The sequence below is a fragment of the Podarcis tiliguerta genome (assembly GCF_965153285.1).
Source record: "Podarcis tiliguerta genome assembly, chromosome: 1".
Classification (NCBI taxonomy): domain Eukaryota; kingdom Metazoa; phylum Chordata; class Lepidosauria; order Squamata; family Lacertidae; genus Podarcis; species Podarcis tiliguerta.
Window position 1 is genome coordinate 23611858 of NC_139534.1, and position 19913 is coordinate 23631770.

At 43.8% G+C, this 19913-nt stretch overlaps 1 protein-coding gene across 8 annotated transcripts in view; it reads right to left on the reverse strand.

Moving 5' to 3' along the window:
* PDE11A (phosphodiesterase 11A) overlaps positions 1-19913 on the reverse strand; it is a 153928-nt gene that overhangs the window by 63664 nt on the left and 70351 nt on the right. For all 8 annotated transcript variants that reach the window (XR_014503949.1, XM_083407533.1, XM_083407534.1 and 5 more), the window contains 2 exons: positions 19213-19305; positions 18009-18059 (listed from right to left, as the gene is read on the reverse strand). Coding sequence is in view for 7 of the 8 variants with exons in the window: in XM_083407533.1 (XP_083263659.1) it covers positions 18009-18059; positions 19213-19305 (144 nt within the window). In the remaining variant the exon portion in view is untranslated. The remainder of the gene's footprint in view (positions 1-18008; positions 18060-19212; positions 19306-19913) is intronic.

Here is a 19913-nt window from a genome sequence, read left to right on the forward strand (position 1 = left end):
AAATCATTAAGAAGAAAAATTTCGACTTAAAAGAATTATATTCCATATTGCAGTTTGTGTTTATTATAATGGAGGATTATCTGTTGAGGCCAACAGCATCCATGAAAGAAGGGAAATTTGGTACATCCATGTTTTAGATACCACATAAAACTTCAAAGGGAAAGAGAAAATCGTCTTTCAAACAGCCTTTTCCAGAAAGAAGGGAAGACAGGAATGTAAACGTCTCCTGACGCCGTTCATCACCCGTTATTTTCCCCACATTATTTGGAAGCCTGTCTTTATTTGGAAGTGAACAACAAACAGCTTTCTCAGCTGAACGGTAGTCTTGGTTTCAGCTCTGCTCAACCTGTGCAACAAACGGCTACAGCTCTGGAAACAAAGGAGAGCAGAGAGGCTTCAGAGGCAGTGCGCTCTCTGCTTGTCCTCTGCAGACAAGAATACTTTTAGTAATGGAATTGTATCTTCTCTACACACACCCCACCCCTGCTCAGCCCTTCCCCTGCTGTGCAGCTCTGGCTTTAAAAGCCACCTCAGCGACCAAACAGGCACTATGGTATCAGGAACAACTGAGCCAGAAAAAGCAAATTACATGTATTCAGAGCACATCAATTAACATTGCCCTCATGCAGCTTCAAATGTGCCACAAGCACTTACAGCAGGAGGCATTGCCGACCTTGGCTGCTCCTGCAAGTTTTTTTTGCATGAATTAAATGTTACAGAGCATCTGAACCAGAATCTATCTCTCTCTCTCTCTCTCTCTCACACACACACACACACACACACACATCCATGTTTACCGGACATGCATATAGACCTTTTAATATTTTACCAGCATCATCTGCTGCGATTCAAACAGAAATGTCAGGTTTTTCTCACTACAGTGGTACCTCGGGTTAAGAACTTAATTCGTTCTGGCGGTCTGTTCTTAACCTGAAACTGTTCTTAACCTGAAGCACCACTTTAGATAATGGGGCCTCCTGCTTCTGCCGCGCCACCAGAGCACAATTTCTGTTCTCATCCTGAAGCAAAGTTCTTAACCCAAGGTAATATTTCTGGGTTAGCGGAGTCTGTAACCTGTAGTGTATGTAACCCGAGGTACCACTGCATTTGAAAGGTAGGAGGAGAGACAATAGGAACGAATACTCATAGCTTGAAGTAAAAGCCACGTTTGTGCCAGAAACATGGAAGAAAACCAGCACACCCCAGGCCCCATCTACACTACAAATTTATACTGGTTTTGTTTATTTATACTGGTTTAACTGCTGTGGATTCCTCCACAGAATTTTAGGTCTGTAAACATGGGCATAGCCAAGGGGGGGGGAGCAGGGGGCAGCTTCCCCCTCATCAATTTAGTAAAACGATAGAAATAGTTAACTAACTGACCAATCATGTTGGTTCTGCCAAGCCCCCCACAAAAATCCTTTCTACGCTCATGTCTGCAAAGTCATCAACATTGGCTCAGCCCACCGACTCATTCCTGTACAAATCAGGAAGATACAGGGAAAGAGCTCTTTTAATCTTCTCCACAATGCGAATCAAGCAACATTATTCAGTCATTCCAAATCACGGACAAAGGACTCTTTAAATCCCTTGCTTGGTTGACATCTGTCCATCTTGAGAGACCATCAGGTGCACCTCTGGAGGTGAAGTCAAACCGCTGTCTTAACAGCACCGAAGTGACCTAACCGAGGTGCAAGCCTGGGCAGCATGTATGGAGGTCATCTGGAAGCCCAGATGAACCTCCCCACCCAGCTCTCAGCCTCATTATGTGGCCCAAAGAAAGCAGAGAAATACGTTTGGCACCAGCTTGGCTGCAGCAGTTGCCAGAAGGAGGCGCACAAGGAGGTGCCACCCAACCATCTTAGGGACTCCACTCTGGATTTGTGTAGGATTTACGCCTTAGGCTTTTCTTCTTCCGAAGATATCTTGCAAGGCAGCAGAGGTTTAAGATCAGAATCTTCCCCATCCTAGATGGGCTACATGAGAGCCAGTGTGGTGCAGTGGTTAAGAGCGGTAGACTCGTAATCTGGTGAACCGGGTTCGCGTCCCCGCTCTTCCACATGCAGCTGATGGGTGACCGTGAACTAGTCACACTTCTTTGAAGTCTCTCAGCCCCACTCACCTCACAGAGTGTTTGTTGTGGGGGAGGAAGGGAAAGGAGAATGTTGGCCGCTTTGAGACTCCTTAGGGTAGTGATAAAGTGGGATATCAAATCCAAACCCTTCTTCTTCTTCTTCATTCCCAGGTCACTGAGCCCCATCCACCCCTCACTTCCCTCTCTACAGCAAGTGTAGGAACTGCCTTTTTTGACCGCTGGACCCACTAGTGGGTCTCCTCTGCTCAATGAGCAGACAAATTCCCAGCATACCCCTATACTAATTACAACAGGTATACTGTGAACTACCTTGTTCTTCCTTTGTTCCCTTTCTGCCTCAGGCAGATAGGATGGCAGACTCTGCTGCTGTTCACTCTGGGGCAGGTTGTGACCTTCAAGAGTTTTAGGTGGCACAGGAGAAATGCTTTTTCAGCCACATATTTGTTGTTTAGTCGTTTAGTCGTGTCCGACTCTTCGTGACCCCATGGACCAGAGCACCCCAGGCACTCCTGTCTTCCACTGCCTCCCACAGTTTGGTCAAACTCACGCTGGTAGCTTCGAGAACACTGTCCAACCATCTCTTCCTCTGTCGTCCCCTTCTCCTTGTGCCCTCCATCTTTCCCAACATCAGGGTCTTTTCCAGGGAGTCTTCTTTTCTCATGAGGTGGCCAAAGGATTGGAGCCTCAGCTTCACGATCTGTCCTTCCAGTGAGCACTCAGGTAACAATTATAGTTAAGTTCCCTGAGATTGCAAAACTGGGAGTTAAGTCCCATTGAACTAAATGGGGTTTACACCTGAGTAGGCATGCCTATGATTTCACTGCTCTTCTCTCACTTTACTCAACTCTTTCAGGAAAACAGTAATAATCCTGGCTTCAGCTACCATTTGTATAGGTTGCAATGTAAAGAGAGCCTTTAGGCAAACCTAACAGTTTATACACCTGCAGCAGTGCTTTTAAGCTACACCCTAGAATCACCACTAAAATTCAAAAGGTGTGTTTGGCGTGTGTGTGTTGAAGGATCAGTCGTGGAATGCAAGTTAATCAGGTTACAATGAAAAGTTTCTTTTGTCTATGCATGCATACAAAGCAGTTCAGCAGATGGGAGTCGTACGTAGCTATTGCTCTGGCAACACCTATTGCCATATGCCCGTTCTTTGCCAGCGTCACACTGCAGTCTGGATCGCATGGGCTCAGCTGCGAGGGTGGCAGGTGTGTGGGTGGTCCTGCTGAATGGGCAGTGGTTTGGACTGGATGACTGCTTCCATCATCCTCTCTCTTTCCCTCATGGTGATGCATTTACCCCCTTGCGTGAAAAGACCATCAAGACATATTTTTCAGCAACTGTTAACATTTTACGCATCCTCTATGGGGCTGGCTGTTTGCTCCTCTGAGCTGAAGGCAACATACTCTGCAGAATGCACTGCATCACAGGACTAGCCAAACAGATTTTGGTTCCTGGAGCAAAACAGGGAAATGGGATCTTGCTGTAACACACTGAGATATTATGCACATTTACTGGGAAGTTGCATTGCTTACTTGCTAGGACTGGGTTGTCATCTGTGCTAGGGTAGAGCTAGAAGCTCGGTTGGTAGAGCATGAGACTCTGAATTTCAGGACTGTGGGTTCGAGCCCCATGTTGGGTGAAATATTCCTGCATTGCAGGGGATTGGAATAGATGATTATATGTTTGGACTGGCCCAAGATCATCCAGTCAGCTCTGTGGCTAAATGGAAATCTAGTCAGGCCGCATCCAATACTCTAACCTAGGAGTGGGGGACTTCTGGCCTGTCACAGGTCCCAGTTTGGCCCACAAGGCAGTTTTCCCCAAGCCGCAGCCACTTGCCCTCACACCTCATTGATCAGCACTATCTGCAAACCCCACAGTCAGTAGGCAGATGCTATCTGAATCCAAACCATGCCAGCAGACGATATTTCAAAAGCGGCTCGTTCTAACCACCAAGGATCCATTTAAAAAAGGCCTCAGTGCAAAAAGATGACAAGTCAAATCAGCAGAATTAAAACCGGCGACGGAGGGGCAGAGGATAGCTAAGAGCAGCATCCAATACTAAACAACTGCTTGAAATAAAAATGTGATTAAAACCATAGGCAATCCTATGTACTTTACTCCACTGTCTGCTCTTTGGAGGAAATAAAGGATGCATATAGGATATACATGGTCACCTGTAGAAGTAGAATACAGTTAAATCAAAGAACAGTCAAGAAGAAGAAAAGTGGGTTCTAAAGCAGTATACCTACTTTGGGGCCATGCTGTGTGTACACACGCACGCACGCGCACACACACATTTATGAAAAAATATATATCACTGCTGTTTACTGGAGGGTTCCCCTGTCCCCCGATAAGAAAATAGGCTTAGGGTGTAGAATGGCCAGGTGAAAAGGGGAAGAGAACTCTGGCACCATTAAATACCTGCAAAGGGGAATGTCATGCTTAAATTTCCTCCTCCTACACAGCTATTAAAGTTGCCAAGGCCCTGCCCTCTTCTTTACCTGCCTGCCCTAAACTGAATTGCTTGCACACCCCTTTCTGTAGTAACAAGATAATGACTTGGACCAGGGATTTTGCTCCTACAAGAAAACCCATGATGAAGTGCAAATTTCCCTTTGCCCCCTCCCCCCCCCCGCCATCATCAAAAAAGGGAAAAGGAAATGGACCGTAAAAGACATTACATTTTATCTCTCTGATTCTGTATCAACAGCTACAAGGCTCCTTCTAAGTACTGCCTGGAGGCAATGTGCGCTTCAAGCCAGCAAGATAATTGCAAGCGACCCAGGGACCAAGCCTAGGGAGCAAGAAACGTACACTTTTGGGCAGGGGTGGGGTGAGATGAGGGGGTGTTGCTGGCTCAGGCTACAACCCTATTACAACGAGTGAGAAAATGAAGCCAAATTTGAGATCAAAGCAAACAAAATAACATTTATTTTACATTCTATTAAGTTCCAAAATACGTGACACAAGTGCCTGAGGAAATGGAAGAGGCTTCTAAATGGCTGCTTCACACATCCCACAGATCTTTGAGATTTTTCCTCCTGAAATGTTGCGTTGGGGGGGGGGGGATGACAAAAACCTTTCGAAAAGAGTATGATGGAATTATTGTTTTGTTTGTCATTATGTATTTTTGTATTGTAAACCACACTGTGATCCTCTGATGATGGGGTATATAAATGTAATAAAACAAACAAACAAAATCCCTGTCTACCAAATTCAGTAAGATTTACCAAAGAAACAAAACTAGAAAAAAAACCTACACAAATGCGATTTTCATCGAATTTAGCATTACCCTACGCATTTTTTTTACAGACCCCAAGAAGTTTCAGGAAGTGTTCAGTTTTGGACCAAGAACTGTTAACCTACCTCAGTCAACCACACGCCACTGGGATAAAAAGGGTTAACTACTTCTGAATAAAACATGTTCACACCCTGGGTTAGGTGATTCAAAATTGAAAGGTGTAGTATTATAAATTGGCATTGTTATAATGAGGCTATTATCAGACTGTAATTGAAAAATAATTAAAATTTACTATTAAAAAAAACTAAATCGGAATGTGTGCATCGAGTCCAACTTGAAACAGGAATTAAAACATATTGAAGGGAGAAACCTGAAGGTTAGTATAGAGAGAGAGCAAAGTTTGAGGGCAAAAACAAGTGATTTTACCCACGTCAGTAGTTAGAATGCTGGACTAAAACCTGAGAGACCAAAGTTCTAACAGCCACTCAAGTCATGAAGCTCACCAGTTGTTATGAGAATAAAAACTTGAGGTCCTTAGAAGAAAGTTTGCCTAGGCTAAGCCACAAGCTCAGATTTAGGCAATGTGCTAAAACGAACCTTAGCTTAGCTCAGCACAGCATCAAAATGACTGGGGAGAAGCAAAGTGGTTGCGATCTTCACTATGGGAGCCCACACACATTTTGCTCATTCGTGCAAAGTTGTAGTTTGGTTCAGCATTGCCTGAGACTGAGGGCATTGCATATGCAAACTGCTGAAAGGACATCTGGTCCAAAGCACATCAGAAACATTAACTATTTATTCTTGTTTCCGTGGTGTCCTACAGTTTCTACACTTCCGCTACCTAACAAAGAGATATTCCTCATTGCTGGAAAGGTGCGTAGGGATTAAGTGGGAAGATTTCCAGCTAGCCACTGCAGCTTTATTACTGTAAAAAAAGAAAAAGGTATTGTGTCAGGCCAGGCTAGCAGATGACAGGAAGAGTTTATGCAAACGAATGATGGGAGTAGGTTCCCCCCACCCAAAAGAGGGGGGGGGGAATCTTATTTCCAGAGCTTGACTTGATTGACAACTGTGGCTGAAACCTCTTTGACTGAATATAAATCAAATTAAGAGCATCTTCGAACACTGAACAGGTATTTGCATGCAAGCACTAGTAAAACAAGGAAGACTCTCCTACAAAATATGCTTTATCTAACTCTTATTCTTCTTAGCCTCCATCAAATTCTAGTGAGGCGTATTTTGTTTTTAAGCATACCCTGTGGGCTTGAGCTGTAAACTGCATTGTTAAATCACATCTTTAGCAGAGTGATAGTGAACTTAATTTTCCCCTAATGTCATCTACTTTCAGAAAAAAAACAAAAAAACAAAAGAACACATGGCTCACCTGATTTGAATGTAAAGAAGCAGAAAGAATGTAGTTGGTTAAGGGAACTGTGGACTCAAAAATGTTGAAAACCTCTGTTGTAACCCATTTGTATCATACATGAGCCCCGCTGAGCACCATACTCACTGCATGCTTCAACACTGGGGATCTTTGCTTCTTCCAGTACACTGGTATTAGCTTTGAAGATACTCAAACTCAGGACGCAAGGGAGAAACATGCTAAAAGGAAGGTACGCTTGGCAAATCCACACCGTGATCAACTCCCGCCCAGAAACCAATGTCCCCACTGTGGAAGGATGTGTGGATCCAGAATTGGCCTCCACAGTCACCTACGGACTCATTGTTAAAACTGTTTTTATGGATGACAATCTTACTCAGCTACGAGTGATCGCCAAAGAAGAAGAAAAAGACTCACTGCACGAGAGCTGGGAATAACATTTAAATGACCCAGTCATGGTGTGGGGGGATCTTTCCCACAGAATGAGCACACACACGATTCCTGGCAAGACGCTTATCCCGTGGCCAGGATCCACACAATCAGCACTCACCTACATGGTTGAGTCATTCAAGTATTATTCCAGCTGCATGAAAAGCAGCCTGTGGCTAGTACACAAATCTGAAAGGATTTAAATATATTTACACTACAATTTAAACAAAACTTGCTCAGTCAAGCCTCACTCACATGCCCATGTCTTTACAACCTAATGCTTCAAACCCTCCAACATTTCTCCGATGAAAACAAGGACGTCCTAAGGAAAAGCAGGATATTCTGGGACCAAATCAGAAATCGGGATGGCTTCTGTAAATCCGGGACTGTCCCTGGAAAATAAGCACACTTGGAGGGTCTGATGCTTTGAACAGCTGCACCTGAAAGCTATCTCGTTATTTCTGTGGTGTTTAATTGATCTGAATTAAAGGTATTATGATATTTCCCCCTCCAATGGCAAAGCACCTCTTTGGATAAGATGTAAACAGTCTCCTTCTGTGTCCATGGACACCATCTTCAGAACTGTCATCCCACCTATTGATATATTTCTGTTACTAAGATAAAAGTACATGCTGTCCTTTAAGAAGCGTCCCCTGATAATCTGTTCAAATCCTGCTGCTTTTGAAGCTACAGGGACAAGATAGCCTTGTTGACAAGCTGGCCTCCCTAACTGCTGTTGAAGATGCAGGAGTAGGCCAAGGTGGTGTTTTTATGGTCTGCTGTCAAAAGAAGAAGGAAGTGTTACATACAGCCACTGCTTACAACAGGCACCACATTTGCAAATGTTAAAAGGGCACTGCTGCTAGCCTTAACTTGTATAAGAGAATATGCCCATGATCAGCATGCCTGATTATTACTGGAGGAATCCCAAGGACAAAAGTTTTGCCAATCTGTCAAGCTAACTTCTCTAGGGTTTTGTGTGTGTGTGTGTTTATGTATGACAAATGAAAAAGAAAAAGAAAAACCACTTCTACTAGTCAGGGGTAGGACATTAAATCTATCTGTTCCAGACTTGTAAAATCGGTGTGTTCCAGACACATTCTGTGCAATCCCCTGGCACTACAAAATGTACCGAGTATGATTAATCATATGACCAGGTTTTTATTCAAAAGAATTAGGATAAAGAAAGCATTTCCTTTAGAATAAATTCTGGGTTTTTTAAAAACTCTGTTTTCCCCAAAATGCTGCTAACCTGACGTGCCTACTTTCTGAATCAAAATCTCTCTTACACCTGAAAAGGTTTGCTTCTGGACTGTGTAAGAGAAAGGCACTACCTGTTCTCCGAAGAGATGGCCTACTGTGTCCTAAGTGAGTGACTATGTCCCCGTCTGTGAGCAGATAGTTCTGTGACATCTCTGCACTGAAATGCATTGGAAAGGCAGAAGGAAGGGAGAGTGAAAAATCTTGCAGAAAGGAAGTTTCCTCTTTTGGCAAGGCATTTTTGGGCTTTTGGGAAAAACCTGATTTTTTAATCATTTTACTTCTTGTGAAGCACTAGCAGTTCCATCATGGGACACTGGTGTGCCCTGGCATATAGTTTTGGAAGAAGTGGTTGAGGCGTTTTTCATCCACTGGTGAAAAACAATAATAAAAGGTCAGGAGTAGAGAATGAAGGACCTCGTTTCTAAAGAGTCTGCCTAGAAGAGTGCATTTTTCGCCCTGGAAGGCCTCCCCGTTTCCAACTGTGAATGGATATAAGCTAGTTGCGCTTACTTACTGGCCAGGCAAGATACTTTGTGCATGCTCAAAGCACTTCCTCCTTCATGAGTTCCAGATCTGAGCTGAACTGGGGTGGGGGTGGGGAATAATTCTGGGGCTAACCCTTTCTAACAGTGCCTAACAATGACACTGCCTGTGCCTTGCACTGACAGGGATCCAGGTTCAGTCAAGAATGAGATTGCTGAAAATATGCTATATAACAGGGTCACTCGTAATCACTGCCATGTTCCCCATGCATAAGAGTATTATGATGACTCACGGAGGAAGCATCCTTGAGCTGAGTAGCATGATGGTATTAACAACTGAACCAAGGGGGGGATATTTCCTTTTACGCTGTCGCATTTGCAAGTATGCTTGGAGCGGTGGCAGGGTGGGGAAGGGACACGGCCGATGCTGCCGCCAGATTCTAGCACCTGCCCATGTGCAAACCTTATTACGGTCCCAATTTACGTCAGCACTGCATTGCTTGGAATGTTATGCATGTCTACAGCAACTCTGCGGCTACTGTGAGACTTAACGTGGAGCAAGGATGGCACCCAGTGGCCAAACAGCTTCATCTCAGCTCTTTTGATTCTTGAAAACATTCCAGATTCCTATTTCTCTGAAGCTGCATAGCCAGAGATTCTAGTTGAAAAAACAATGCATTTGCTTTGACCATATATCTAGAAACCATTTAAGAATTCCTCACGTATCTTACTCGAAATTAAATTTCATTTACAATACAAAACGTAGTAAATGTTAAATGTTCACGCTCTTTCCCCACCCCACCCCAACAACTCCAGTACAATTAAAAAGAACTGAGCCAGAATATTATGCTGGGACAAGGGAAGCCATAACATCCATTGAAGGGTAAAAAAAATGAGGTATTTCTATCAATATTTTGCTAGGTGACCTATTATGATCTATTAAAAGGTATTTTATGAATGCTATTTTTAAGTAAAGGCTGATCTTTTCAACCTGATGTAGACAGGGTATAAATAAACACTGTGTGGAAGCAAGTTTGCATGTGTGTATATATAATAATGGGTCAATTGTCGGGATTTGTGACTCTTCTTAGAGGCTTGGCTATGAACTCTACTTGAGGGTATGGTTGTGACAGCTGTCGTGATGCTCCTATACTTGAACATTCACCCCAAGCTCACTAAAGTGGCTGTGATTGTCCTTGTTAGCTCAGGTAGAAGTTATTTCACAGATTGTGATGGGGGCGGGAGTGGGTATTCAGGATTGTTAGGATATTTCCGTTCCACCTTAAAAGGGAGCAGGATGTTTGTGTCACAGCCTGCGTATTTTCTGTTTCACAGGATGTTTATGTTGTGTCTTTGCTTTCGTTTCTCTCTCTCTGCCGGAACACTGAAGCAGGCAGTCATGTTTTTCTTTGTTCTGATCAACGCAGAAATAAACTTGTAAATAATGTTCTGCTGAGTGCATCTTTCGCTGTGCATTATCTGCTGATAGAGCATGCATCGGCTCTGGAATGTGGCAAGCTATTTCTGGAGCTTGTGTCGCTAATTGCTGATACTGCATGTCTACGGGAGACCGATGGACGTCCGGAGACGACGTGGAGTCATGATGGACTTTGTCTCCCTGGCAGTATCCCAACAAGGATTACCAAGGCCTACTTCCTGTAAATGGTCCTCCTGAGCCAAAGCATTAATAGTTCTCTTTTTTCCAATTTGAAATTGGACAGAACCAGGCTGCAGTGTCACCTCTCAGCAACTAGCCTGGGCACAAACAGCTGGGCTAGGTTGGAAAACAGCACACAGATGTAAGCTTTCAAGCTGCATCAACAGGAAGAAAGAAAGTGGGTCAGGCTGGCTTACACCTTTTCCTCTCAACAACAGAGAATGGCCTGAAGGTTGACTGAAGACCCAAAACTCTTCATTCCTTTTAGCCAGACCTAACTCCTGCATCACAAGGGGCGCAGGTGGCACTGTGGGTTAAACCCCTGAGCCTCTTGGGCTTGCCGATCAGAAGGTCGGCGGTTCGAATCCCCGCGATGGGGCGAGCTCCCATTGCTCCGTCCCTGCTCCTGCCAACCTAGCAGTTGGAAAGCACGTCAAAGTTCAAGTAGATAAATAGGTACCACTCCGGTGGGAAGGTAAACGGCATTTCCATGCGCTGCTCTGGTTCGCCAGAAGCGGCTTAGTCATGCTGGCCACATGACCTGGAAGCTGTACGCCGGCTCCCTCGGCCAGTAAAGCGAGATGAGTGCCGCAACCCCAGTCAGCCACGACTGGACCTAACGGTCAGGGGTCCCTTTACCTTTAAACTCCTGCATTAGTTGGGAATACCTTATCAGGATCACAGTAATAATTGTAGGAACCATATGAAAAAATTTGTACAACTGGAACACATCTAGCGGAACCATGTGTATGTGCTTGCCTATGTGTGAATTAGGGAAATGTGTAATGGGGGGGGGAGAATATGTATGCTCCATGTGTACCCTTCTTGGGACTGTACAGCTGAAGCTTGTCCCTTGTGTACATGTGTGCACACTGAACTGCAGTGTGTTGCCTTCATTGGTGGAGGGTTTAAAACATATTAACAGTTATATACTTGAGTATAAGCCAACCCGTATATAAGCCAAGGCACCTACTTTTAGCACAAAAAACTGGGAAAACTTATTGACTCGAGTGTAAGCCGGTACACCACACCACAAACCTGGCGGTGGAGGCAGCAGCGGAGGAAGAACAAACAGCCCGAAAGGGCTGCTTTTGAGCTGCTCATTCCTCCGCCGCTGCCAGTGGCAAAGGCGGAGGAGGAAGGAGCAGCCCGAAAGGGCTCCATTCAGGCAACTCGTCCCTCCGCCACCTCCTCTGCCACTTGCAAGAGCAGGCATAGGAGCCACGGTTGGGAGAGGCACAGCACAGCACCTCTCACAACTGCGGCTCCTGTCCCTGCCCTTGCAAGAGGCAGGCGGCGGCAGCAGGACCAGCAGCGAGAAAGGGCTCCTTTTGGGTTGCTCGTCCCTCCACTGCCGCCGCCCCCCTCACTCGAGTTTAAGCCGAGGAGGCCTTTTTCAGCATAAAAAAAATGTGCTGCAAAAGTTAGCTTATACTCGAGTATATACGGTATATCTATTTATGCACAAATACATGCATCTTTCTAGACTGCCTTTCTATTTATTACATGCCCAAGACTGGCATAAACCAGACTACATTTGTCCCTACAAACCCTTAAGATGTTATTCTGCACAATATCTTCTCTCTGCCCAAATAATAAAAATAATTCCTCTGTGACACAAAAATACAGAATCTCTTCCTTCATTCTTATCTTTTCATTGTGTCTTTTCCTAACACAATCTGCAACACACATTTTACTGGCTTCCCGTAGTTCATCATTTGATGGAGATTTATTTATTATCTATCACGAAGCAAAGCTACCTCACACTCATGACCTGAGAAAAATAGCCTTGCACATGCCATCCCCGAGATTGACTGAGTATGGTATGAACAGCATTTGTATCCCTCTCAGTTTCCCATCAGATATTAAAGGTAGAACTAGGTGTTACACAAGAGACATGGAGCTGCCTCCATATTTCTTCCTCCTCTCTTCTTAGCAACATCTACTATAAACATGTGTGATGTGATGAGATCATGCTGAATGCCCCCACACTGGCCACAGCCAATGATGAGAGGCAGGAGCAGGGAAAACAACCATTGATCTGGGTGTGAGTCAGATATGGGTGTTATAAATGAGATGCTGCCAGGAAGGCAAAGGGGGGGGGCAGGGAAGAGTGAGAGAAGTGATTGCTCCATACCAGTGTTTCCCAAACTTGGGTCTCCAGCTGTTTTTGGACTACAATTCCCATCATCCATCACCACTGGTCCTGCTAGCTAGGGATGATGGGAGTTGTAGTCCAAAAACAGCTGGAGACCGACATTTGGGAAATCCTGCTCCAGACTCTTGTCATGCTCAATATTACTAATACAGTGGTGCCCCGCAAGACGAATGCCTCGCAAGACGGAAAACCCGCAAGACGAAAGGGTTTTCCGTTTGCAGAGTCGCTTCGCAAGATGAATTTCCCTATGGGCTTGCTTCGCAAGACGAAAATTGACGAAATTTTTTGAGGTTTTTTTTTTGCTCCAAAACCCCTTTTTCTGAAGCGCTAAGCTGCTAAAAGCATTTTAGCAGCTAAACCGCTAATCCCTTAAGCCTTTAATAGGCGTTAATAGCCCTTAAACTGCCAATAGCGCTAATAGCGCTAATCCGCTAATGGGCTTGCTTCGCAAGACGAAAAAACCGCAAGACGAAAAGACTCACGGAACGGATTCTTTTCGTCTTGCGAGGCACCACTGTACTTATGCTATTTATAGGCTATTAATTTTGCATAGAATTTCTTTGGATGAATTAATGATTAGAAATTTCTACATGGCTGAATAGTGTGAAGGCAAGAATTGAACAGAAGCATGAAATTTTTTACCTCCTTCTATAAATAATGCAACATTCCCTAACATAGGAGGTTTCCAATTTTCCTGGGTTTTTCTATAAGCATCATTTAATGATTAGACAACAGCCGTTCAGGCTCCGCAGCAGATGTAATGGTAAAGAAGAAATAAAAAAACAGCTGCATAATGCACTTGTAAGCCGAACTGCAACAATACAGAAATGCAACATCCCTTTCAGTATGGGAGTCTTATGCGTCAATATCATTGACTTTTCCCCTCAAAGCATTATTTCTTTTAAGCCTTGATTTGCCAACATATTGACTAATAAAAACAGAAATTGCTAATACTAGAAAGGGGAAATTGCCAGTGACACGTCTTTGTTTTGTTTCTTTGCACTCTTATATTTAACATACTAATACTAGGAATAAAACAATGCTGGCATCTGGGGGAGGGGGTGAAAAATGATTTTCAGTCATTTTCAAAGCATGCTGGAGATTCAAATAAATTGTGTTGCACTCTACACTCCTGAGTCACAGAATCCTGACTTTCCTCACTGTGCAAGCTTTAGAGTTACACCAGATCTCCCCTTTTGCAGTGAAAAGTGACATTCCAGTGGAATGAAGTTTTTCAGGGAAAGCGCAGCACTCTCCAGGCAGCAGGGAGGTGGTGGGTTGGGTTGTCTCTGAAATTGTGATCCTTTCACCTTGCATGGCAAAGGACTTCCCAACAACTGCACTGTGGAAGTGTCTCTTTTACAAGAGAATTGCAGTGGTACCTCAGGTTACATACGCTTCAGGTTACAGACTCCGCTAACCCAGAAATATTACCTCGGGTTAAGAACTTTGCTTCAGGATGAGAACAGAAATTGTGCAGCAGCGGCGCAGCAGCAGCGAGAGGCCCCATTAGCTAAAGTGGTGCTACAGGTTAAGAACAGACCTCCAGAACGAATTAAGTTCTTAGCCCGAGGTACCACTGTATGCAACACACAAAAAGTTTCCTTCTTTGAAAGGGCAACTGAAACTGCAAAGGCAGGAATCCACAGCGCTATTTACAACAATCCTTTTGCTTTAGGGGAGGGGTCTGTGCCTCAGCGGCAGAGCATCTCAAGCCTCAGGTTCAATTCCCAGCATCTCCTATTTGAAACGCTGGGCAGCAGCTGCCAGTCAGTGTAAACAATAATGGGTTAGTTAGATGGACCAGTGGTTTCACTCAGTTTAAGGCCGTTTCCTATGTTGCTTGCCAGATGAGTTGGGAAAGGCCACTGCAGACGCCTTTTAAAAGTTTCTGCTGTTGCTTTCAGTGGCGTAGTGTGGGGGGTGCAGGGGGGGCCAGCCGCACCGGGCGCAACATGGGGGGGGGGCGCTCGCACTCGCAGCTCTCTGCCCCTACCTGGCTCACTCACTTTCTCTCACTGCAGTGCTGGCTGTGCAAATCCGATCCGAGCCGCCGCCCACTGTGGAGGGGGGGGGTCCTAGGCGTGCGGCGTGGTGTGGTGTGGTGCGGAGAGAGAGCGAGGGGCTATCTGGGGGAGGCACAGTGCAGCGGGGGGGGGGCGCAAATTACTTGCCTTGCCCCGGGTGCTGACAACCCACGCTACGCCACTGGTTGCTTTAAAGGAAGTGAACATTTTTGCTCCAATTGTGTGCTTCCCCAATGATAACCAAAACAGGCAATCACACCAGGCAAAAGGGACCTTGCACTTCAACAGACTCTTGTGTATTGTTATGAGTTTGTGGGTGCTGGGCACCCTAAATTCCTAGGTCCGGTAGGTGCTGGAATTTAATTAAGGCTTTGTGTGTTAAAACTGGGAAATAGTCAGACATGTGTGTATCAAGGCATGTGTAATTAGGCTGTGTGTTAAAAGCTAATTAAGTCGGGCCAGCCTCCCGTGTGAGGTGTCTGCCTGAGTTAATGCGCCATTAGGACAACAGAGGATCAAAGGAATTCTGTGTGAAACAGCAAAGCGGGGGGGGGGGTCATTTCACTTTACACAGATAAAGCCAAAGTTCAGAGAAGTACAGGAAGGAAGCAATGTGGGCCAGAAGTTTAGAGAAAGGAGTGATGTGATAGGAAGAAGCAAAGAGGCAGACAGAGCACCATATTGGATCTCTGCTTGAATCCTAGGCTGCGCTTATGACCCTATTGGAGTGTTCATGCTCCACTGTAGGCTAAGGTTGTATATATGTGTCTCCACTGTGTCTCAATTTCCAAAAGGAAACACGGGCCCTGGGCAAGCCGCCTGGAACTCCTGGAATCTTGCACCACTGTGGAGATGGGGTGGTGTGCAACAGTATTTTAGATTTTAATCTGCAATAGTAAAGGTAAAGGGACTCCTGACCATTAGGTCCAGTCGTGGCCGACTCTGGGGATGCGGCGCTCATCTCGCTTTATTGGCCGAGGGAGCCGGCATACAGCTTCCGGGTCATGTGGCCAGCAGGACTAAGCTGCTTCTGGCGAACCAGAGCAGCGCACGGAAACACCATTTACCTTCCTGCCAGAGCGGTATTTATCTACTTGCACTTTTGTGCTTTCGAACTGCTAGGTTGGCAGGAATAGATTTAGCCTATTGTGCCTCACAATATATAAGGTCCCACCCTAGTAATATTTAACCTTAAACATAATGGGTTAGCTCCTGAGGCCCTCTTCTGCACAGAGGAGGCTTTTTATCTGAATTAGTCCAATATCCTTGCAGGGGGGAAAGATCTGAAATCTGGAGGTGTGCTTTTTGTCCATGCAAAGTGCTGAACAATCTCTTGCGCAACTCTCAAGATGCCTACTAGCAAACTGTTTTCCAAAATCACTTGCACAGTGTTCCATATGGCCTTCTGCTAACACTTGACAACAGTTCAAGTATACCACCACCAACAGAATTTCATCAAGTGCACATCTCTGGATCCAACCCAAAGTCTATGTGTCAAATTGAAGAACTATGCATACAGACACAGTGAAGTAGTACTGAAGTCTTTCTACATATCCACGGTTTGGTGTCACTTCCTACAAATAAAACTTTTTTTAAAAAAGTGATTTAAATAGGTATCCTATTGAAGATATCTCCCTTTACGGTTATTGTTTAAGCAAAGGTCAGCCAAAGTACCAAAGCAGAACTGCTATTAATATTGCAGTCTGAATCAAAGATTTCATAAAACAAGTGATTCGTTATTTTCTGCTATAGGGTTCTCCTGAGTGCTGTTTGCCTACAAAAAGGAGTATCTTACAAAGCTATCAATAATGTAATACAGCTATTAAATATTGATCTCTTGCACAGCATTCCCAGCTGCACAATCAATTTAGGTTTTTAAAAAAGCACACTGTAAATTACACATCAATAGAGAACAGTTTACATATTATCTTTGGAAGATGCATTTCTTTTCCTCCCTGGAAAGTTTTTGAACACTTGTCCTAAAGAACTTTATGTGCTTCCTGCAAGCTTCCTTTTCTAGGGAGCTATGTGGCGACTTTTGTTGTGTGGGCTCTCCTTCCGTCCTTTCTGTTATGCTCATAAAAGAGTGCTTGTAAGGAACGTTAAGGGGTTTTGAACTTCTGCCTGGCTATACAGAGATTAATGCCAGCTGTGCGACTGTAGCTGATGGATTAGGGGCGCTGTGGCACCTTTTTGTGTGTGTTACGATAGAGGGTGTGTGCATTGAGGACTCTAGTGCCCATCATCACTGGCCCCCAACATATGTGGGTGTCATCACCGACTGTTCCTGGTTGGTGGGCAATGGAGTGTCTCAAGGGCACTTTACACTGTTTTTTGCATTTTCTGGTTGTGTGTTTTCCCTGTCACCTCCTGAGCTGAGGACACAAGAGATACAGCAGCTGTTCCACCAGCAGAGCAGCAACATATCTCCTTCTCCCTCCACATAATTGGAGTATAGGATTTCTCTGTAAAATTAATAAATTATGAAACAATCCACAATGAGAAACCTCCTGTGGGCAGCCTTTTAGGCTTCATTAGCTACAATGATATAAACATTTCTAGTGAAACCCATGGATTCAATCTTCTACCGATTGCCTGCTCAAACTTCCCATTATTTTGTATACACACGTGCAAATGAATATATGTTTGCATTCATTCATTCATTCATTTGGCTTCCTCTTTGTCTCACTTTAGGAAATTGTTAAAAGCTCGTTTTCCTCTCTTGCATTTGTTTCTTGATATAAGTTAGTAATGATATTCTTTGACTCATTTTCCTCCCCTTACTTTCTCTCAACTAAGCACCCTTTCTCCCTGAGATCCATGATGCTTTTTCCTAGTGTCTTTTGAGACCATGATGCTGAAAGCAGGGATTTGTGCTTTTTTAAAATGTTGAACATATTAGCCACTTTTATTAATAGTACATCATGATGCTGAATAGTCACTAAGGCAGAAATATGGGACAACAGGGAGATGGAGTTAGAGGGGAAGGAGAGATAACAATTCAGAGTCCTAAATGAAAAGAACAGAGAATAATCCTGACATGAGTATTCATGTGATCACAAAAATGGCAGAGGGAGACAATTACAAGAATTTTATTATAGGCTACAAGTTACCACAGAGAAGATCAGAAATTAGTACTGAAACAAATTTACAGTGCTACAAGAAATTAAATATTTCCCCACAGTTCTGCTTATTTTTGTTGGCTATTTTATTCTTTAAAACCTCTATACAGCCCCTTTCCAGGAAGTAAAATGTTGATAGGTTACCTTAAATTTGTCCACTTCTGCCTTTGAACATGTCGCATGGTAAGACAGCACCTGACCCAGAACAAATTAGGAGGGGAAGGGGAGAAATTTCACAAGTGAGAAGCTCAAATGAAATAGGAGCTTTAAGCAATCTCTGAAATGACTATTAAAATTATTCATTAATATTTATGCATCACTGTGAGATATTACATCACAGGTCATCAATTCTACTTGCAGCATTTACCTCCCAGATAATTTCTTAGGAAATGGTATTTCAGAAATACTGTAATGCCGCAGACAATGTTATTGTTCTGGTGTGAAGAAAAATAATCAAAGGAAAATAATTATGGGCTGAACCCAAGTGTGCACAGGAAGAAGGGAGCACTGGTGGAAATCGACTCGACCCCCCCCCCATGTGTATTCAGAATCAAGTACCACTGGTTCCATCCTTGTGTTGTTGTTGTTTTTAAACCAAATTGTGATGGTTTTTCATCACTGCCTTCATCAATATTCAGATAAGAGTGTGATCAATCTTCATCTTCTAATGGAGCAGTATCTTAACAATTGATCAATTACATTTTTATGCTGAAATGATTTTTCAGTTACAGAGCCTTTATTTTGTACCTGGATGAGCCTTAAACACACTTTTGACTGTGATTATATACACAGCCATGGCGTGGACATTTGCATGCAGCTGCAATAGTTTTCAAATGTTTATTACAACTCATCTCCTGGCTGAGCTTTTCCAAGTCAGTGGAAAAGCAGCATGCCCATTCTTACCAACAACTTTCAAGCTACTATAGATGTCTGATTCCCCATTGCTTGTGCCATAGCTATCTAGAATTTTAAGCTTTCTTATCGTGCACATTAGAATACAATGAAATCACAGATCTGGACATAGAGTCCTGCTGGATCAGGAAATGGCCCATTTCGCGCAGCATCCTGTTCTCACAGTGGCCAGCTAGATGCCCATGGGTACTTTTCAGTCATGATAAGATAGCCTAGATCTGAACTGACCAAGTTCAATGGAGACCAATCACCAAGATTGGATAGGAAACAGAACAAAACTAACTTTCTCTCTCTTAATTTAGGAGCACTAGGAGCTAGGCACTAAATTAAAGTAGAAAAGCATGGATCTTATTTCTATGGCAGGAAAGATTAAAAAACAAATAATAAATATATTAATTCTTCCCCCTAGTAAATGTTAATTTACAGTGATACTCACATCAAGAGCCACAGATTGTTTTGCCCAGGATTTATTCACTTGGTCATACATTATTGTGTTGTTGATGCCCAAGCCACAAAATATGACAAAAGCCTAGGAAAATAAATAAAAATTTGTAACATGTCATCTCCAGAGATCAACATTAGTTTATTTGTTAAGAAGTTCTTTAAACACACAATTCTCTGGGAACCTGAGCCAGCTTGTTAAACATAGGGCAAAACAGCCATGACACCAACACAATGGTATTGTTAGCACATTATGTTAAGCTATAGCTTATTTCTGTTTGAAGAACACCTAAATCCAGCCCAGGAGCAGATGAACCACAGACGAAGGTGGCGCTGTGGGTAAAAGCCTCAGCGCCTAGGGCTTGCCGATCAAAAGGTCCAGCCCAGGAGCAGATGAACCACAGACGAATAGCAATGTGGAACCATGTTTTTTTGTTGGCTTGCAAAATGGTGGTTACTTTTAACTATGGTTTGGCATTATGTTCAAACTGAACCATCTAATTTAACAATGGGTTCCCCTCCGCCCCACTTCAATCCAGACACTTGTCAAGCTATAGAGGCAAATGGCAAAGGATGGAAGAAACTTTGCCTCTACAAGGAAACAGTTTTAAGAACCTGTAAGTCTAGATGGGACTCTGGGTGGTTTATTACATTGTGCATGCAATTGTTATATTTTCCTGATAAGGGAGATTGTGA